At 35.5% G+C, this 23621-nt stretch overlaps 1 protein-coding gene across 1 annotated transcript in view; it reads left to right on the top strand.

The window, feature by feature from the left end:
• Positions 1-23127, top strand: part of Tak1 (TGF-beta activated kinase 1) — a 37243-nt gene extending 14116 nt beyond the window's left edge. Inside the window, exons 9-11 of the mRNA XM_088268529.1 lie at positions 19763-19971; positions 21179-21292; positions 22088-23127. Coding sequence (XP_088124655.1) covers positions 19763-19971; positions 21179-21292; positions 22088-22204 — 440 coding nt within the window. The 3' untranslated portion in view covers positions 22205-23127. The remainder of the gene's footprint in view (positions 1-19762; positions 19972-21178; positions 21293-22087) is intronic.
• The last annotated feature ends 494 nt before the right edge of the window (positions 23128-23621 follow it).

A 23621-nucleotide genomic window follows, 5' to 3' on the forward strand; every position in this document is an offset into this window, starting at 1 on the left:
CGTTTTTGACCATTTTAAAAACGTATTTTTTTTGTACATATAATTTTAAAGCCAGCTTTTTCAGTAATTTTCGAAATTCAGAACATCCTTGATGATCCGATCTCTCTAAATTAAGTTGGTAAGTTAATCTCGGTTTGTTATATGTACCTACTATATTATAAAATATGGATTATCCTGAATAACAACCCGTGCCATCAATCTATCACTCCTGAGGTATTCAGCCACTGTTTACGAATATATCTTACAATATGTATTACTCATGCTTTTATCAATATTTTGTTGACAATGAATGCTCATATTGAAGGGCGTAAAGTTGAGATCTCAAACGTACAAATTCAGAACGCGATTGTCTGAGCGAGAAGCCAGACGTGTTATCTGCGCATTTTATTTTCGAATACATATTTATTGGATTTTGATTTTTTTAGAGAACATGTATTGAAAAAATATTTTTTATAATTTTTTTAACTCCTTACCTTTCAATAACAATTTTCTTTTCAAAACCATATATTTATTCAAATAAAAACTTCAATTACGATTAATGTTACCAGGGTTTGAAGAAAATTAAGTTGCGGGCTATCGAATACCCCGCCTTAACGAATAAAAACAATAAAATTTTATATGCGTCTGTTTTCATATAAATAGAATCGTATTAGTAAAATATTTGTATACAAAAATATACGAATACATTTGGAAATTAAATAAAGGACGGGCAGTGCATCACGTCGTTGGCTAATAGCCCACAATACCGCTAACCAACTCCCAACCTTCCCATTTATTACGAACCCAATAACTCATTACATTATTACTATGTGTATTGGCCTGTGTGAATCGAATAACGCTTTATTTAAACGACAGTTTCGTCGTGCATATTCTCCAGTAAATTACCGGCGCTCTAGACCCCACGTGTTAAAAACCCCGAAGCCTCCGTAGAACATGATTTCCAATGATAATTTATATCCATGCTTACCTGTACAATATTTCGTTCATTTTCTATGGTGTATTAGTCCTTTTATTAGTCGATCAAAAAAATTCTTACTTTACGCACGTTTGGACCATTATTTTATTAGAGTTTGTAATAACTACACGCGACCGAATAAATAGTAGGAAATCCCCTAGTAAAAGATTGCATTTTTCGGTTCCTCGGTGAATCACTGAACCGCGCTATTAAAACAGTGTCATAGCGAATCAGCGTAAATAGGGGTGGCGTTAAGCGGGGTATTACTGTGTTTCTTTACAGATAACAACATAAGAATAACAGCGATAGTTTTTCGATATTCATTTAAACATTCTTTTTTAGTAATGAACCCATCCGCATATCAGTTTTTTTTTAAATAAATTGTATTGTTAATATGAATACTATACCTATTAAATGTATCCTCGAAAGTAAAAAAGATGCCCCGCCTGGAGGGGAGGTGACATGGTTTGTCAAACAATGAAGCGCTAATATTTTGCACATACAAACGTAGAAATAATCTTTAAATGCAGAAAAAAATAGCAATCACTAAACAGATTTATTTTTGTGGTATAAATCAGTCCAACAAATCATAACCCTCACGTGTGACTCATACTTTTTGAAACGCCAAAGTGATCAGAAATCAAAAAGATAATTATATCCTTACGGGGACATCCTTGCTCAAGTGCCGTAAATAAATTTGTAAAAAAATAACAGGAAATAAAGCATTGCCAAAACTTTTCTTTACTGATTGGTAGATATCACACGAAAGTATCTTTATTATACGAACTACCCGCGGACGGAGGTGTGGCTTAAATCGCGACTGATATGCGAATGTAATATTCTTAGCCTCCAAGAAAGACATGGCGACTGGATGCCGATGGGTTAAAAAAAATCCCTAAATATTTTTTTTCAGTATGTAGTTCGCTACTCATGAGTATATTAGATATGTTTGCATTCGCGTGAATCATCGATATCGTCGCACGAGCTAGCGTAGAGCGATCCGCCACTGCCAAGAGATGCGTAAGTCGGCTCGGCATTGTCCCGGCGCGTGTGAGCCGCTCGCGGGCCGCCCTTCCTGCCCCGCCGCCCTGCCCCACCGCCCTGCGCCCCGCCGCCCTGCGCCCTGCACCGCCGCCCTCGCGGGTGCATCTCCGCTGCAGCCGAGCAGTCTGCCGCAGTCGGTGACCGGTGTCCGCCCCAACAAACGAGACCGCTGACAATTCGATACGCGCGTATCCAATAAACAGTTCTCTCGCGCTGCACGCAAAAATAAACATACCCCTATCTTATCTTTAAATAAAAACGTTTTTTTATCAAAATCGCATCTAAAATTGTGTGCCCGTTTTGACAAGTTTGTTTTAAGAAATTTAATATTTTTCTATCTTTAATCTTGATGTTCTTCGAGTAATTTTAATGACCACTCAATGTAATGTAATCATACGAGATGTATTTATCATGAGTAAGTATCGTTTATTCAGCAATAAAATATTATTAATGCATGCGTCGACGTCATCTAATCAAACCAATTAAATAAAATTGTCATGTTTAGTTTGAGACATTTTGTTATCTACTGAATTAAAGTTAATCTTTTGTCTTGAATATTTTGCGGAGATACTTCGTGGCACATTTTATAAACTTTTTAAATAAAACAACTTCGTTTTTAACTACCTTTTATTGATACTTTTTTTCTACAACCGATTCCGACAAGAACCTTGTCATCATCAGGGTTAAACATGTACATGATGACAAGGTTGTTGTCGAAACCGGTTGGAGAAAAAAAGTGGTAAAAAAACAATGTTGTTTTATTTTATAATGTTTATAAAAGCTTAATATAATAGTTACAAATAACTAAAATCTCGTTGATAAATTTAAAAAAGTTTATAGCTATAATAAGAAATTATTTATAAGGGTTTTTTATGACTTCAACTAACTATTTTTAAAATAAATTAAAATTATATAGCTCAATTTGTCTGATTTTTTTAGGCAGTAAATCAGTAAGTCAGTACTACTGACATCCCAAAGGTGGCAGTAAAAGTATCGTATTTAATTTAAATTTTCTGGGGTAATTGTTTCCCAGAGACACATATCGCGTCATACATTAAAAATCGTCAATTTTTAGTTGTGGATGTTTTGGGAATGCCCAGAAAATGTACTATATCCCAGCAAAAGCGGCATATTTTTAACTTGATATTTACCCGCTACAGGGCAGAAAGTGTTGTTTTTGCATTTTGAAGAAAGGGTATTGTGTAATTATTTTTTTTAATATACTTAGTATTTTTCAAATGGAGAAAAAACCTTCAGGTTTTACCTAAAAAGATCTGTTGCGCAATAACAAGTTCAACAAGTGGCTTTATATTTATTTTTAATACATTTCATTATATTCTTAAACATTAAAAACGATCTCATGAAAAATCAAGTTTTTTGATATATGACGATGTTGAAAGGAGTGAGCGATATGTGGCTCCGTATAGGTATGGTGGGAAATTATTCTTCCAGTACCTACCACTTAAAGGGTTAGCCTTTCGGGACCAGCACCCTTTAAAGAGGTTTCTCTCATGTCCAGGTCTCTTATATCCGGGCTCGACTGTATAATTTATTTATTAATTTTCTTCTCAATTTTTCAACGAATTTTTAAAACATACTTAAAGTAGACACTTTTTTTTGGTATTTTAATGTATGTAGGTTAAACAATCGACAAAATAATAAAATCAAACATTCTCATTTATCAATCATGTTTATAAATTTTAAACATCTCTTAAAGAGGCCAAAAAATAAAATTTAAAAAATATAATCCCTTTTCAAACATGCTTCGGATTTATTTATTTTTTAACTAAACTTCATTCTTCATTTTACTTTTCATTTATTTTCCGGCAAATCTATTACCGTTAAAAAAAATACAACCTGATTATTCCCAACCCTCTTTTATTTGGCAACACCACTTCTATTATTCTTTCTTCCCTTTTATAGTGTCATAAATTCCTAATGAATGAGTTTTTAGAGGTAATAGAGGCATGTAACATGTGTCGATTATTATTGATATTAGTATAACATGTGATTAAATACGTGATACATTTATTTCGCTAACATTACAAATGGCATATTACTATATTATTTTATTTGCCCAACTGTATTATAATAAATTAATGTGATATTGTATTATACGAGTAAAAATTTTAAGCGAAACCTATTCGAGGTATAAAATTGTTTTATTTTATTTTAATAGTATTTTTTTTTAAACTATTTTTGTGACAGCTGCTTTCAAATGTATACGTCTTTCTTATTATAACTTTAAAATACAGTTCGTCGCTTACGTTGTGCAGTGACAGCTTCTTTCAGATGTGTCAGTCTTTCTTATTACTACACCAAATTACAGTTCATCGCCTCCGTTGTAAAGTGACAGCTTCTTTCAGACGTGTGTGTGTCTATCTTATTACTACACCAAATTACAATTCATTCCCTCCGTTGTGAAGTGACAGCTTCTTTTAGATGTGTGTCTTTCTTATTACTACACCAAATTACAGTTCATCGCCTCCGTTGTGAAGTGACAGCTTCTTTCAGACGTGTGTGTGTCTTTCTTATTACTACACCAAATTACAGTTCATCGCCTCCGTTGTGAAGTGACAGCTTCTTTCAGACGTGTGTGTGTCTTATCTTATTACTACACCAAATTACAGTACGTCGCCTCCGTTGTGAAGAGGTCAGCACGATTGGGTGTACCTTGTTGAAAGTCCCCGGTTCGACTTCCAGTGCGTTAAAAATAAATAAAAGTGATTTTTCACATGTTTTATGTAATATTATCCTTTACTGGCACTTGATCCTTCTTTTATGCATTGAACGATCAAGATAACACTGCTTATATACGATGCAAGTACCCTATGCACCATTGGACGCGGACAAGAGTTAGTAAAAATAAAACACAAAAGTTTATGACAAAAACTGTAAGTACATGAATCATTCATATACTCTTAATTTAGTTAATACTCTGATATTAAATTTCTTAATACAATTTTATGCACCAGCCTTAAGTAATAATAACACACGATGATATGTAAATGACGTGAATTAATCATACTTGTTATGCTCAAATATTCAAACTTCTTTCCTCTATCTATCCCACAAAGATTTTTAAAATCTGTCTTCTAGTTCATACTGTTTTTTTGTATTCAAATCTTGGAAAAAGTTATTTTTTGACATCTCATCAAAGATGAAGAAGAACACTTTACACACGTGTGTAAAGTGATCACTTAAACCAGCCTATGACGGTCGTAAGCCCCGTAAATGCCCAGACTTCCATATTCTTCTTCATCTTTGATGAGATGTCAAAAAATAATATGAAAATAACTCCTGTAATTGGAGATAATCCAGATTTTGTGAACAAGTATTTGGACACACTCAAAATGTTGGAAAAAGTTGTTTTAAATTAATGACTGAAACTCAATTGTTATTAGTTGGCATTGTTAAACGAGAATTATGAAATTTTACATATGTGATCCTTTTATTTATCTGCTTTTTATTAAATTCTTCAAACCCTTATCCGCACCCGATAGTGCATTAGGCACTGCATCATATAAACGCAATGTTACTTTGATCACACACGAAGGAAAGGTGATCAGTCTTCCGCTTCAGGTACCAGTGCAGGGTAGGTAATATTGAATAAATATTAGAGTGAAAAATCACATGAATAAATTATTTGACCCCCCTCCCTCCCCTGGGAATCGAACCCGGGACCACCAGGACGATAGTCGAGCATGCTGACCATTACACTGCGGAGGCGGACAATTAAGAGCTTTTATAAGCACATTAACAACAATATGTTTTCGCCAGAAACGTTGGTATTCATGTGTTGCAATATTTAAATAATGCCATTATAATTACAGTCGAACCTCTCATAACGAGCATAATTCGTTCCAGAATCTTACTCGTTAAGCGAAAAAAAATTGTTTTGACTACGCGGAAGTCCCGCCGTCCTCACAAGAGAAAGTCGTGAAAAGGACTTGCCCTTTTTCTGTAACTCGTTATGCGAAACGTCGCTCGTTAAGGGTGCAAGCTTTTTTTGCTCGTTATGAGAGGTTTCACTGTATTTAAGTTTTCTTATAATTTAGTACGATCGCAGTTCTGAAATATGTATTTTGTCTTATTTACGTTAGATAAAATAATAAATAACCTCGAGGACAAGATTATGTATTTGCATGCGTCATCATATAGGAGTTGCTAGGATCGTAATATGCATTTACATAAATAGTTCTATAATATCATTAATTACTCGTTGTTCCTCGAATCCATGATGCATTATGGTATGCGTTTTATTACGTACGAACCCTTCATGTCTCGCCTTGAATCAGCATCTCGGTTGCGGTTTTCCGAGAAGGACAATAGGTACCACGTGCGAGATAAAAATATCTCAAACAATATTCGGTAACTTGTGTATAATGCGTTTGGGCTACGCATTTTATCGTTTATTCAAATGTTCGCTTAATAGTATGACGTACCGTTTATTTTGCTTAATCTTCTTCTTCTACTCTAGCCTCTGTCCTCCGATGCTGGATATAGGCCTCTTCCGTATCCTTCCATTTCCTTCAGTTTCTACCCCCCACAGCGGCTATGTCGTCGGACCATCTTTTTTTAAGTCTTCCGTCGCCTCTTTTATTCTCCCACGGTCTCCATCTCAAAATTTTGGGCTCTATCTTTAATAGTAACGCTTTTTTGCTTAATATTATGGAGTTTTTATATAGATCCTTGGTTTTCGTAATAGCCTACCTAATTGCTTCGGGTTATCTAGTATACGCTTCAACTCCCCTAATATTCATTACGCGTTCAAACTAGGTCATTTTAGTATAAAATTATCCTTGTGTTATTGTGTGTATTTCTAAATTAAAACATCTGATTTTATTACTCTTCAATGTTAGTAGTTTCAGTAGCGCAGCTTTTCATGTCTACCTATCCGACGTTTCTTATTGATTCGTTATGTGTGATATATCGTATCATATGCTTTATTTTACATATGCACTCGAGAATGAAGCGATACTCAAAAATGCTTGACGTATTGAAAAATGAGCGAGAAAATTTAAACATATTTGCATGAATTTATATGTATTATCATTTTCCTCTCTTAGTTTCTTAAATACATACGCGTGTGTTTAAAAACATTCGGAAAGTAGACCGTATAAATACGATAGTGCAATAAATTACGTAGCGTATTGCGTCAGACACACACTTATATTATCAAGATATTCAATTTGATGGCCTCCCACGATAGCCTTGTTTGCGTCTCGGATGCACGTGTTTACGTCATTTGTATTTTGTGCATAAAATGCGAAACGCTCTTGTTTTTCGCGATTGATGGGTATCAACCCTCGCGAGCGATTAACGCTCTGATTAATGCCACGCGGAAAGATGCACTTGGCAATTTCCAAAATAGTAAACATCGTCAACTCCGGGGGACAGGGATGAGACGGCGGCGGCGGACCGACGCTCTCCGTCTCAGAGTCTGCGAGTGAATCACCAGTCGGCGCCGCGGCCGCTCGTCCCGAATTAATACGATTTTCCGTATTCCCAGAAGTGCGACAGAAACCCACCGCGTTCATCTCGCTCTGAAAAGCTCAGCTCGCACACACTCACACACACACACACGCACACACGCACACATACACGCTCTCTTTACACTGTATCCCAACCTTTGTTTATTTTCAGATGATCGTGCGTGCCTGTTCATTTTTCTTTTAATCGATTCTATGACCGATTGTACGTGTCGACTGACGCGAATGATTCACGGCCGGTACTAGATTAATAACGATGTCTCCGCTTTATTATCGTCTACTTTTTTGTAACTCTGGTTTGTCGGGAGCCAAAAATTCCGTAATTTCATTGAGTTAGTAAAATGATTAATAGACGTTTTAGTTGTTTTCTATACATGCCTACTCAACGTCACCGTTCGATGTAATCACGTTAGAGCTTTGTAGTACTATGCGGGCATGCCACGATTGGCAAGTTACTCGATTACTCTATATATAATGATACTATTGTTTTTGTTGACATGCCAATGAATAAGCTAAAAGCTTAATAATAGTCAATAGACGTGTAACATTATTTTTAAATTTTCTACTTGAGTCTAGATTATAAAAATGATTTTAAAATTTTCGGAAATCATCGAGTTTTCGAACTTTTCAGTCATTTAGTTTTTGTATGTGTTTTTTTTATAAATCACAATTATTTTTCTTTTTGTAGTTTTTTAGCATTGAATTGTAATAAAAATCAATAACAATGATATTTTAAAAAAAATATCTCTAAACATGATATTTCTATGTCCTTTGATACTCTACTTGAGAATACGTAAAGAAATAAATACTCGAGAAATTTATCATTGTATTGTTAAAACGTATCCAAGGCGGCAAACGTAAATACTGAAAACATAAGAGTAGTAATATGTAAGTATATCTCGTGAGATCCACTTATAATATTGGTTGGCATAGCATAGCGCACTTCTCATTACTTGAGGCGAATTACGCTACTTCAGAGAAGGGTTTTTAACTCGTGTCGCTATTCCATCGTTTTAGAGTAATGCGTTCTTCAGAAAGCCGTAAAAAGCTTTCAGCAATGAGTTTGAACCATAGGTGGCCAACATTTTCAGAAGCCGGACCAGATTTTAGAAATGAGATTTCCTACCGGGCCGTAAAAAAAAAATTATTTTATTATTCAAAGCCAACATGATATTGATATATTTATATTGAAATATATATATATATGATATAATATATATATATATATATATATATATATATATATATATATATATATATATATATATATATATATATATATATATATATATATATATATATATATATATATATATATATATATATATATATATAAAAATATATATATATATATATATATATATATATTTATTTATATTATATATCAACATATTTATTAGTTACTTTATTTGGTACTTTTCAAACTTATTCGCATGTTTAGCCTCGCAATGCCGTTTAATATTATTCTTTTTCAAGATAGAAACAGAATCATTGCATATCTGGCATGTTCAATTAAATTCCACGAAAAATAGTTTATAGTCCACCTGTCATAAAAAGTTTCTCAGTTCTTCTGTTACTCTTCTCTTCTTTAGTCCAACGTCTTTACTACTTGACGCCATTATGGGTCTTAAAATTATCAGTATAGTGAAATACTCCCATGATACGAACTACGTACGATGTAATGTTCTTTTGGTGGTTTTGTGTACATTAAAGGAAAATATGTGTGATTTGCTCCGCGGGCCGCGGGTTGGCCACCCTTGGTTTAAACCTATTACCCACTATACTCTCGGAAAACTACTCACATACTATCAGCCTAGTAACAATAATAATCATAAAACCCTTATCCGCATCCCAATGGTGCATAGGGCACTGGTTCATATAAACGCAGTGTTATCTTGATCGTTTTACACATGAAGGAAAGGTGATCAGCCCTCCGTTTCAGGTACCAGTCCAGGGTAATATTGAATAAACATTACAGTGAAAAAATCACTTATATTTATTTGACCCCCCTGGGAATCAAACCCGGGACCTCCAGAACGGTAGCCGAGCGTGCTGACCATAACACTACGGAGGCGGACATTGACAATGAGAGAATGACTTGAGAATGAGAACGAGGTATAAGAACCTATCGGCCTAAACTTGATGGAAATTTTTAATACCGTATCATTTTTTGTCATCTAAAATAGTTCGAGGAAAAGGTCTATTTTGTGAAATGCAACAGTTTGCCGTCCGAACAACCCTCTCGGCAGAGCGGCGTGAACTCGGGAGAGAATGGCTCGCTTTTAGATTTCCGGGAACTGCCGCGCGTGAGTCACCCGGCGCATCCGTCTGTCAGGCAAACGCACTTTGTTTACTTTATTTGCCTAAACTCCACACGGATACACGCTGTTCACGTAATGTGTAGCACTCGTCTAAGAATATCCGTGTTTATTCCGATTATTAACAATGCGAACGGGAACCTAAACGTTCCGCTATCCGTCGGCTCTTGTGATCGAATAGCTTTATAACTTTGTCTTCTGCTCACACGCTATTTATCAACATCATTCTCTCTTTGGAATTTAATCCACTTACATATTATTCAATAATACCCTGGACTGGTACTCCAAGCAGAGGGCTGATCGATCATCTCTCCTTCATGTGTTAATGATCAAGATATCACTGTATTTATATGATGCAGTGCCCTGTGCATCATTGGGGTGCGGATAAGGGTTTGACTTCAAAACACTATCTACTTCCCTGCCGATTTTGTCCGAACCAACGATGCATAGGACACTGCGTCAGAATGATGCAGGTTAGGTCTTTATCAAATACTTCTTCTTCATCTTCAAACCCTCATCTGCACCCGATGGTGCAAAGGGCACTGCATCATATAAAAGCAGTGTTATCTTGAACGTTAACACATATAAATGTGGAATTGTTTAATTGGCTTGATTATTGTTAATGTAACTGTTTTTTATTTTTTTTTTTTAAATTTAAAGCTGTATAATTCCCGAACAAATAAAATTAAAATTAACAAAATAAAATGAAGGAAAGGTGATCGGCCCTCTGCTTTAGATACCAATTCAGGGTAATATGAATAAATATTAGTGTAAAAAAATCTCTTTTACTTATTTGACCCCCTCTGGGAATCGAACCCGGGACTTTCAGTACGGTAGCCGAGCGTGCTGATCATTACACTGTGGAGGCGGTATTATCAAATACTACCCGAAGGTAAAAAGTCCTGGTCGAGAAAGAAATATATGTAAGAGGGAAAACGAGAGCGTGATTGCAATTAAAACGTTAATAATTAAAAACTTTAATTTCTTAAATGTTTTTCCAACTTATTCCAAATTAAACAACTTTGATTATTAATTATGTAGGATTTAGTTTTTGGTAAGGGAATGTAATTAATTATAAGTTTTAAATGTTTTTAATGTTTTAGAATTTAACAAACCCTGATGATGACAAGGTTATTTTTGAAACCGGTAGGTTAAGGTGTACTAATAATAAAAAAGTGGTTAAAACAAAAAACTTTAATATTGGCACGAATGAAAAATTGTTAACTTGTTTCAGATTATTTTTAAACCCTATCCTTCAGTTTTTTAATAGCCCATTACTATCCTTTGTTCTTTAACCTTTATCCGCCTCTATATTTCTCTTGCCTGAATTTAATTTTACAATACAACGCTACTGTCCAATTTCAAAGCGTCGTGGGGGCTTTTAGGAAAATCGTCCAAGAAACCTACGTGATACAAAAACGCGTTTTTTCTTCTTAAAACTTTTTAGGCTGTGATTCGATAATCGACAATTGAACGAGAATTTCGAGGACGCGTCACGTTTATTAGGCACATTTCGTAACATGAAAGAGAAAGTAGAGAGAAGGAGAAATAAAGTTATACATTTATTTCTGAGATTCAATGTGTGTGTGAGAGAGAGAGTATCTCAAAATACACTACAAACGCACTGTACGGCCAACCCCATGGTAGACGACTTCCGGGCAGACCACCAAAGAGATGGGTCGATAGCTGGGAATCGACTTCGCAGGAGGCTAATTCCTCTTAAAAACAGGCCACAAGGCCTACAACAAGATGAAGAAGAAGAAGAAGATTAATACATTTTTCAATGCGCACATTATGATTTCAATGTCAAAACTTTTGTTGTTGTAATTAAATCTATTGTTGCGAATGCGGATGAGGGGGTGTGCGATGTAGGCAAACAATAGTAATCTCCAGACCAATTATTTTCCAGATAAGTACTTCACTTAATGTCAAATACAAAAACTAGTTGTACGTATGATAAATCGGTATAATTTTTTTTTTCGAATGGGTATTTACTGTAGACTCATTTACATATTTGTCATTGGGTTTGTATCCTAGATCATTATTCTTTTTCTTCTTCTAACCCCTATTCGCACCCGATGGTGCATAGGGCACTGCGTCGTATTGACGCAGATTTATCTCGATCGTTACTTACATGAAGGTAAGGTGATCACTCCTGCACTCCAGTCCAGGGTAATATTAAATTAATATTGGAGTGTAAAATCACTGATATTTATTTTCACCCCCCCCCCCTGGGAATCGAACACGGGACCTCCAGCACTGTAGCTAAACACTGTAGCTAACCATTACACCACGGAGGCGGACGTATTACGAATTAAAGCACCTGATCTCTCTCTGTCTTTCCCATTGAATCTCTATTATTCTGTATTTTTTATTTCAGTTTCATTTCATTTTTTAGTTTCATTTCATTTTTAATTCATGTTTTACTTAGTAAATACCATTATTTCTTGAAATCTACTGTGATACGTGGTTCGATGCATTCTGCATCATTTTCAAACATACTAAGTAAAACATTAATTAAAAATGGATAGATTTTACCACAAACTGACTGCCGAATCAATTAATGAAAGTTTCATTTCTATGACGTGTCCGATACTTCACGCGCAATTTTAAAAAAATACGTCTAGGTTTCAAAATTAGACACCATTGTACAAACCTAGGTTTTTCGTGAATCGTTATGAATGCTGTGGAATTGAAGACACGATTTGACAGGATTGACAGGATTGACAGGCTGTGCAATGGACTGTACAATGAAGCGCCTTCCACCAGCGTCGTGTAGCTGTGCGCGCGTGTAGCTTGTCGGGGCCCGTTTTAGCTCGTGACTCAGCGATGTGCATACGCGAGATGCTAGTATTCCCGTGTGTCAACCGATGGTGCATATACGCGGGGTGCTCCTCCGACCCTCGCTAACATTGCAAACATATATATATATATATATATATATATATATATATATATATATATATATATATATATATATATATATATATATATATATATATATATATATATATATATATATATATATATATATATATATATGTATATATATATATATTTATATATATAATAATGTATAAACATAAATTAATAAAAATAAATATTTACAACAATCACTTTTCAAATTTATGTAATATAATATAATATCGTAGTCATGCAGGAGAAACTGACTAAGTGCATTGTTTTACAAATACGTTATCATTGACTATTTCGCTCACTCTTTTCAAGAACGTCATAAATCAAAAATCGACAATTTTAAGTTGTCCATGTTTTCGGAATGCCAAGAAAATAAACTATATCCCAGCAAAAGCAGCGCATTTTTAACTTAATATTTACCCGCTACAGGGCAGCAAGTGTAGTTTTTTGCATTTTGAAGAAAAGGTATTGTTTAAAAGGTATTTTTTTAAATAAACTTAATATTTTTCAAATGGAGAAAAAACCTTCAGGTTTTACCTAAAAAGATCTGTTGCACAGTTTAAAGTTCAATAAGTGGCTTGATATTTTTAATCCATTGTATTATATTTTTAAACTTTAAAAACGTTCTCCTAAAAATCAAGTTTCTTGGTTTATGACGTTCTTGAAAGGAGTGAGCGATTTGATATCTTACTAGCTTAAATTAGCCTAAAAAAATCCCAAAGGATTTTAAACTTGGAATTATAGTATATTGACTAGTTAAAAACTACTAACTGCATTGGTGTTTATTTTCTTGCCGAGCAATAGTGACTTAAATGGCCCTCCTGAACATTTTACGTTTTGGTAGTTGGTCACTTTCTCCTGTACGACTACGATATTCAAAACGAAACACTTGTATTAGACCACAAATTGAGTCTTATTCCACACGACTAGTTTCGAAAACAACAGATGTTTTCATCGACAAGTGTTCACAAAAACTGAATATGTAATAAGATGCTTTTTCACAAATTCTTCAACATTGTTGTATATGTTCCCATTAAATAAAGTCTCACCCCTTAACTGAATTATTTTGCGCTCGTTAGTTTTTATGATCATCTTTAATATCTATTTTGGAGAAGAAAAAAAAACAATTACATCCCTTCGTAGCTAATCATCCGTCTCTCCGATATGATCTTACTAGTCTTTTAGTTTTTGCAATCGTGAAATATTCCATGCGTTATTGTGCGAGACAAATTAATTCGTAATGCTATATTTCTAATATATATTATTCTCTAGTACATAATTCTCGGTTTAGCCAGTCGCTCGCCGGCCGTAAGTTCTTTACCCCTGGATATCGAGGCTCCGTATCGTTTGTAATCAATCTTGTTTCCTCATCTTCTCTACTCGGTGTTCTCGGTGTATCGATTATTACTCCAGTTTTCCTTATCATTAAAGTGACGAGTCGCTCTCTTGTCCGCCTCATCCGTATCCCCCGGGATGCAGTAGAGCCTACCGCGCCGAGTTGCGAGCTCGTGATGCAATCTTTACGAAATATCGGCTCGTCGTCATAGTGTACACGGGGTTATGTTCCTTTTTAATTTATCACGCGCTCGAGAAGTAAATCGAGCATCCTAAATATCTCGGAGCGGAGTCCCGACACGCCGCGCGCCGCGCCGCTCTCCGCTCGACTCCACACTCCGCACGGCAGCGGCCCAGAGATTGCGACACACAAACAATGGTCGCAGTTTTTCTTCCCGTGACTCAGTCCTTCGGTACAAGTTACGGTTATGGTTCGCTAGATCTTCTAAATGTTCATATTTTCGGCGATTCTTTTTTTTGCATAAATTTTGTGTTTCATCGCATCCGTGCCCTTTGAATCGGTTTATTTCCAATTAACGACCCTAATTACCTATAAATCATATTTGACGATATCGGTAAATCGCCGATGTTTTCTGCGTCGAGAAAAACGTAACGGCATCACCGTCGGTCGATAACTACTCTCGAGGAAGGTCGCTTCTTCCGCGGGATTCTCTATAGAGATGCGACAGAAAACGAGCGTTAGTTATAATTTAGAATCGACACGATTGTTACGCTCGCCGAGATAAGGTACGCTCGGGCGCGACGGGACGGCACGGGGCCCGATATAGCCCGTATGCCGCGTGAGTCAGGAGCCGGGAATAGCTCGGCCGGGCGGGGCGCGGGGGCCGCGGGGCGGCGCCGCGCAGCGCCCCCCGGGGGCAGCGCCCTCGCCTCCGCGACACACTTCTCCGTCCTGCGGGAGGAGCGACAGTCCTCCGACCCGCGCTCCGTGGCGCGCCGCGGCTCGGATCCCGCCCGAAGAGCGACCGCCGTGCCGGCGAGCCGCGGGCCGCAGGACGAGCGGCGGGGGCGCTGCTGGCGGCCGCCCGCCGCGACCATGTGCGACCTGCCCGCCGGCGTCCTCACCACCGTCAGGGACACGGTCACCTGCAGCTGGGTGTTCTACAGTGAGTGCCCCCGATAGTGTACCCCACGCGCCAGTGCGTCGCGCCGCACACGACATTCGGATCGCGGGCTGATTCTCCCCGAACGTCGGATGTGTATCGGGAAGCGTAAACAATGTACTCCAAAAAAACACGGACGCCCTTTCGAGAACTTTTCTTATTTCGTAAAACGCCGTAAATCGAATCGTTACAAACTACTCGACTCCGTAATAATACGCCGTTACTATTTTCCGAGTGATTCCTGCGCAAATTGGTACTTCCCGATTTTAGTTTTTCTTTTCGCTTATGACTGAAAAACACGCGTCGCGTTCTAAATACGGACATCAATATTGACGTTAATATATTTTGGATATCTAACAAAGAATCACCTTTAATATAGTGTGCATACATCTTCGAGTACCTACTGGGTACGGATAACTGCGCTAAATTTAAACCGGAACCGTCATAAATATCATTAATTTTACATTCCTTCTCTTGGAAATGAATTTTCGAAGTACCTACGCTTTTGTATTGATCCTATGCAAATAACATATTTGAGAAGTAGAGAACATTTTTATTCCGCGATGGTTTTTTAATAAACATATTTTTCTGAATTGCGTGTTTATGAATTTCAAAGTTTACTTCACCAAAAATAAATATCGCGCCTAGAAAAAATGTGATTATTTCACCATACATTTGTTTATTGGCGGAAGTTATTGAATAACAGAGACAGCGGGACAGTGAAAATGGAGAACTCGCGGTCCATGCATTCTTCATCCCATTTAACCCTCCTTTACAGATGGGCTGAATTGCCTCATCCGCGTTATGGTAGGTGATCCACATACTAGAATACTGCCTAAACCAGATAATTACCAGCTTTTAATTTAGTAGTCATATAACTAAGTATATTTTTTAAAATATGTAACGACAGTAAGTAGCGGATGACATTTTCAATTTTGCGTATTAAACCAGCATTTTGAGAGTTGCTACTTTGGAATTACCTTTTTTCAAACCCTTATCTGCACCCCAATGGTGCATAGGGCACTGCGTTATACAAACACAGTGTTATCTTGATCGTTAACACATGAAGGAAAGGTGATCAGCCCTCCGCTTCAGGTTACCAGTTCAGGGTAATATTGAATAAATATTACAGTGAAAAAATCACTTATATTTATTTTACCTCCCTTGGGAATCGAACCCGGGACCTCCTGAACGGTAGCCGAACGTGCTGACCATTACACTACGGAGGCGGACAAAATTTAGTTTAGTAGTCATATAACTAAGTATATTTTTAAAAACATGCAATAACAGTAAGTAGCGGATGACATTTTAAATTTGCGTATTAAACCAGCATTTTGAGAGTTGCTACTTTGGAATTACCTTTTTTTTAAACCTTTATCCGCACCCCAATGGTGCATAGGGCACTGCATCATATAAACGCAGTGTTATCTTGATCGATAACACATGAAGGAAAGGTGATCAGCCCTCCGCTTCAGGTTGCCAGTCCAGGGTAATATTGAATAAATATTACAGTGAAGAAATCACTTATATTTATTTTACCTCACTTGGGAATCGAACCCGAACCTCCAGACGGTAGCCGAACGTGCTGACCACGGCTGCACGACGTGCTGACACTACGGAGGCGGACAAAAATAAAAATCGATGGATTCGTGACACATTTGGCTAAGTTTGATAAATCAGTTTTTTAGAGAACGAAATAATATTATTTTTTGACATCTCATCAAAGATCAAGAAGAATATGGAAGTCTGGGCATTTACGGGGCTGACGACCGTCATAGGCTGGTTTAAGTGATCACTTTACACACGTGTAACATTCACCAATTCTACCCATTATTGACAACCAGAAACTCTTATATTAGAAATTAAAAATTAAAAAATAATATGAAAATAACTCCTGTGATTAGAGATAATCAAGATTTTGTGAACAAGTATTAGGACACACTCAAAATGTTGTAACGAAATAATAAATAAAATGCCATCTTTATATTATTCCACTCACTCCTGTACAATAAAAAAAATAAATTGAGTTACTAGTTCGAAAGAAACCTCGTCAATCTTCTTGGCCCGCCCTATAAAATAATATGGGAGGAAAATGTATGCATTTGATTAATTTTTATTAAAACTGTACTAGGATTTTAAGAAGAAAAATAAATTAATGAGTACTAATGCGGTGATCATTTTTTGCTTAGCCAAACAGAAACGGCTTTCCACTAGTGACTAATCACTTATTCTAAAATAAGTATAATCAGTAATTATAAAAAAATTCTTATAAATATGTATGTATAATATATATTATTTTAAAATATACCCCTCTCTTTTAGCAGCTTGACTTTGTATTGTAAATATTTTTTTCAAGTTTATAATTAAAATGAAGCTGCAGATCTTATGAATATTTTATTTCTTTATATCAGAGAAAACCAAGGTTTTTATATAAAACTCAGGTCTGTTCATTATTCGCAATTAGATGCATGTTTTTCGCATCAATATACACACCAACAAACAAGCGATTTTTTCAAATGTTTTTACATACAATGGTGAAGTTATATTTAATTTCCATTTCAGTTGTCTTATCGTTTAAAATAGTTGTATTTATTATTACTATTATTATATACTCTTCTTCAAACTCTTCTCCACACCGGATGGTGCATAGGGCACCGCATCATATAAACTGGGAATCGAAACTGGGACCTCCAGTACGGGAGCTGAGAATGCTTACCATTGCACTATGAAGGCGGATATTATTATTATTATAAAATTTCATCACAATTTATGGCTATCATAGACTTTAAAAGTGAAATTCAAAGTGTTTCTAGTGTATATCATTTATGTCAAATGTAAACTATATAATTTCTGTAGGTAAAGCGAAAGGCACTTTAATCTATAATACTCTCTCCATCTTCTACTTTCTCTACGCAGCATAGTATAAGTTTTTTTTTTCAATTTCTTTTTATGGTTTTAATGTCAAACAATTTTTTTGTATATTGAGTTTACTGGGATTTTTTTTATTAATATTAAATTTTACCATTTCCACATTGTTTCCATGTCATGTCATAACTTAAATGAGTGCTTTAATTGGTACCCCCTTTAAAAAAAAACTTTATTTAATGGATTAGTTAAATGAACATTTAGTTTCTGTTAAAATAACCGGGAAACTATTCCTCAACTTATTCATCGGGGGCTTCAATATTTTTCCATTTCCTTATAATAATGTTTTGCTAATGCTAACATTTGGAATTAGAATAGGCTTTATATATATTTTTTAAACATGCATATTGTGTATGATTATTAAGTATGGTTTTATTACAAAAGTTTTTATCATTTCCATTTAAGAATGAAACACAACATCATTCAAATTATTGTTATGGCTGGCCTTACACCAAGTACCCCATCTGATCACCTCAATTTTTCAGTACATTTTCGATTGTTTGGGCTTTAATCTCATGAATGGCATGGCATCTTTGAATTCAAGTTTATCTATCATCTCTGGATGGTTTGCGTAATACTTATCCTCAATGGCACCCCACAACAAAACAGTTCTTAGGGGTCAAATCACAGCTCCGAAGTGGCCAATTGGCACCAGAATTTCGGCTGATTAATAGATTTTCGAAAACGGTGCGCAAAAGTTCGATTGTTATGTTGGCCGTGACATGTGGTACCGTCCTGTTGAAACCAAATGTCGTCTTTGTCATCCTCTTCAATTTTTGGCAGCAAAAAATCATTGTGCATGGCACGGAATGCTCGCCATTGACTAAAACGGCCGCTCCTTGCTACCACCCTTTATAACGGTATCCCAAAACCCGACTACCATTTGATATTCTTCTTCATCTATAACCCAGATTTGTGAACGAGTATTTGGACACACTCAAAATATTGTGAAGAAATGAATAATTCCCTTTTTCAATCATTTCACATTACTGTGATCTACTAATGCCATGTTCATGTTCATGGTTCAGGTCATGTTTAAGAAAGAATTCGCTTAAGCACATTATAAGGCAGCCTATCAGAATCTATTACATATCGCTCACTCCTTTCAAGAACGTCATAAATCAAAATTCGTCAATTTTCAGTTGTGCGTGTTTTCGGAATGCCCAGAAAATGTACTATATCTCAGCAAAAGAGGCATATTTTTCAGTTAATATTTACCCGCTACAGGGCAGAAAATGTTGTTTTTGCATTTTGAAGAAAAGGTATTGTTTTATTATTTTTTTAAATAAACTAAATATTTTTCAAATGGGGAAAAAACCTTCAGGTTTTACCTAAAAAGATCTGTGGCATAGTAAAAAGTTCAATAAGTGGCTTGATATTTATTTTTAATACATAGTGTTATATTTTTAAACTTTAAAAACGTTCTCCTGAAAAATCAAGTTTTTTGATTTATGACGTTCTTGAAAGGAGTGAGCGATATGTGAGAACCTCTTTAACATGATTTAGGATATAAACTGGAATAATCCCTCGAGCATAGCTATTCTATACCAAGCTGGTTCTATCCAATACTGCATTCTGTTTATCTTCATGAATGAATTGAACTATCTCTTGGAGAAAGTACAAAAAATCAACATACTGTTTCTTTTTCATCAGGTAACAGTAGCCAATCCAATGTGGGCAGTGGGGGGGGCGAGGACCCCTCGCGCTCCCCTCCACCGACGGCGGAGGAGCAGGACCCCGCGCTGGACTCCATGCACATGATGCTGGACCCAGAGTTACGGCCGGTGACCCCGGATCCCACCAATGACGCTTCACTGCGAATATTTGAGGAACACAAGCAACTGGCTCAGGAGTACCTTAAGGTTTGTTTCAGTTTCATGAAATTCAGGGCATCAGGCTTTGATGAGCCACCACTTATATCTATAGTACACTAATCTATTACTTTTAGTGAATTTTTCTCATTTTCACATGATCCATGAAGTTTTACTGGGTAGGGCATAATAACAGGTGATTTTGATATAACTGAAAAATATAAGTATTCTATATTTTTCAAATTTATTATCTCTGCATTAACCTGCTTAGTATATCAGTATATCACACATCCAACTATATATTGTAATAAACCAATGAAAGACAATAATGTCCATTTAAACACAAACACAGTTCAGTGCAGTTGGATTCAGCCATCTTCATCTCGAATCCGGTATTTAACACATTCGGACGGGTGTTTTTACGCATGTAGACCGCTGACGACAGGATTTGATAATTATGTACATATAGTTAAAACCTTAACAAAGAGATCGGTATATAATATTTATATAAAAACATTAAATATGTAATTCCTTCTTTTCTGACTTTGAAATAAGGCCGGTGCAGAAGGTAAAAATATCCTTCCCATCCTTAAGCATCGATTGGCCGAACGGGCAGAAAAACCTTTTCTGTCCATAGTGTCTTAAGAGCCTCGATAGTTCTCGGCTGTTTCTCCCGGTAAACTCTACTCCTTAAATAATCCAACCAGAAATGCTCCTTAATGTGATGACAAGTTAAAACACAATGCTTTATTAATGAACCTACCGATCTCTGTACCATTGTAAATGAACTTATAAAAATAAAAATAAAACCCTTATCCGCACCCCAATGGTGCATAGGGCACTGCGTCATATAAATGCAGTGTTATCTTGATCATTTACACATGAAGGAAAGGTGATCAGCCCTCCGCTTCAGGTACCAGTCCAGGGTAATATTGAATAAATATGACAGTGAAAAAATCACGTATATTTATTTTACCCCCCTTGGGAATCGAACCTGGGACCTCCAGAATGGAAGCCGAGCGTGCTGACCATTACACTACGGAGGCAGACAGAATGAACTTACTAATAAATAAATAAATACAACTTTAGGACCTCGCTGAATTATTTTTGATTTAATATTTTTATTTATATTCTGTTAATTTCTTAACATGAAATTACAGTTTAAATTAAATTATTTGGAAAAAAAAATTTTTGCAAAATAATATTAATTTATGGGAACATCGCAATAATCCTGACTAATAAATAATCATGCTTTCAGGTTCAAACTGAACTTGCCTACTTATCACGATACCGTTCGGAGCTCCTTGATCAGCATATCGACGATGAAGTGTTAAGACAAAAGAGAGAAGCTTTGCAATTACAGGATGAAAAGGTATTTATTATTTCCATGTTTCTTAATGAACTTTTCAAATAAATTATTAATTGTGTATAATACCCAATCAATAATGACATCATAACTGACAGACTTCTATTTCATCTTTCTGCACTGTTATCGTCATTATCATTCGGATTGTGGAAATGCAGTTTTTTTTAGAATGATCTATAATTTAGAGCAAAAGTATATAACAATACATTCCAATAAAGGTAATGTCATTAAAAATAAATATAAAGCACGCTGAAAAATCTTGATAATGTATGGTATCTTGATGTGTTAGGTATAGTTAAAAGTAAATAATAAATTAAACACTTGTGTTAGTAATTCTATAAAATAACTTTGTTCATTTCACACATGTCGCTCACTCCTTTCAAGAACGTCATAAATCAAAAAACTTGATTTTTCAAGAGAACGTTTTTAAAGTTTATAAATATAATACAATGCATTAAAAATAAATATCAAGCCACTTATTGAATTTTTTACTGTGCAACATATCTTTTTAGGTAAAACCTGAGGCTTTTTTCTCCATTTGAAAAATATTTAGGATATTTAAAAATAAAATTAAACAACACCTTTTCTTCAAAATGCAAAAACCACACTTTCTGCCCTGTAGCGGATAAATATTGAGTTAAAAATATGCCGCTTTTGCTGGGATATAGTACATTTTCTGGGCATTCTGAAAACGTGCACAACTAAAAATTGACGATTTTTGATTTATGACGTTCTTGAAAGGAGTGAGCGATGTATGGTTTATTCAAATTCGTTTATTATGTTATGACTTTGTTTTTGCAGGATTCTTTAGTAAAACTCTATTGGAACTTAAAGAAACAGCTGGAACTGATGGGCGCAAGTCCCTTAGACGTAGAAGACGACTGGGTCCTAATTCCGGAAGAATCACCTCCCGAATGAAGCGGTCGCCACTCAACTCTGTGATTGCAAAAGGAGTTCCTTTAATCACTCGCGTCCTCCCTGAAGCACGCGAGGAATCCAGCAGTGTTCGTACATCTATTGTGTCCCATCCATGACTATTTCCACCTAAATCGATGAAATGTCCACAGACCTTAAATTCCACAAATTATACATCCAAAGGGTACAAGAAAGATACATGCATTGTCACTCAAGTACTTTACCTCAAATCTGTTTTGAAGTGTTCAATACCCAGTCTCTTATCTATTTATTGTAATTATCTTCTAAAGTTACCAGAGTAAATATAAATAACTACAATCGAGTTATCTGATTTGAATTCTAATTTGAGTAAATATAAAATTTGTTTCAATAACTAGGGACATATCAGGTTTTGATGAAGAGTTCCATTTGGCATAATCAGATCTTTTTTTGACAACTGGGTGATGATGCGCACTTCTTCCCTGTTCCTTTAACTAGCATAATGTGTGTATAAAAATTTGTTATGGAAAGATAGTGCTGGTTTTGAACGTGTTCATTGCATAAGGAATTTAAGACACATACATGACATTAAAAATTGTATCATTAGAAATAAACGCATCCCTAGTACCTTGCACACACACACTGGGCATTATTCTGTATGGACAGACGAACCATGTTCTCAATAGATGCGATTTTCTTCCAACATACTTTTTTGTATGAATTGTGTAAATAGATAGCATTATTATGAATGTATTTGTATATATAGAGCGTTATTTTACCCTACATTTAATATTTTTAAACATATATATCGTTAATATTACGACCCATCAAAATCAGTTTCAGATTTATAATCACTTTTTATTTAAGGGATAACTCAAAAAGCCTTTATTTTAAGAGCTTGTCTGGAATTAAAACACACATTCTACATATAGAAATGAAAAAATAAATCAGTAACATCCAGACCAATTGAAAATAATTATTTCATTTTCCAACTGGCGGGAATCTAACCCGCAATGCCCATTTTGCAGTTGAGCATCTACCCAACGGCGCCTCTCATTATACAAAGTGATCTGATGCAAGTATGGAAAGTAAATATATTAAGTTACCTATTTTTATAGATATGCTATATAATGAGTACTTTTAAATGTGTAATATTTGCGATCATTAAATTGGAATGATCACTCAATTGGATCATTAAATTGTAATCTGATATTTTTTGCTCAGATTGAACCAATTAGCATTCCTCCCAGAAAACATGACAATTGTTGAATTAATTATTTATTTATGACAAAGTGTGATTATTTATTTTCTCAGCTAATACAGTCACATCACCAGTAAATTTTATTGTATATATATATACTTATATATGTAGTGGAAGACATTTTTATGATTCCATAAGTTCAACAATAAATAAATAAATATTATTTATTTATTATTACTA

The sequence above is a fragment of the Brachycentrus maculatus genome, unplaced genomic scaffold (genome assembly GCF_059751285.1).
Source record: "Brachycentrus maculatus isolate JH-2025_06_01 unplaced genomic scaffold, ASM5975128v1 h1tg000326l, whole genome shotgun sequence".
In the NCBI taxonomy this organism is placed as follows: domain Eukaryota; kingdom Metazoa; phylum Arthropoda; class Insecta; order Trichoptera; family Brachycentridae; genus Brachycentrus; species Brachycentrus maculatus.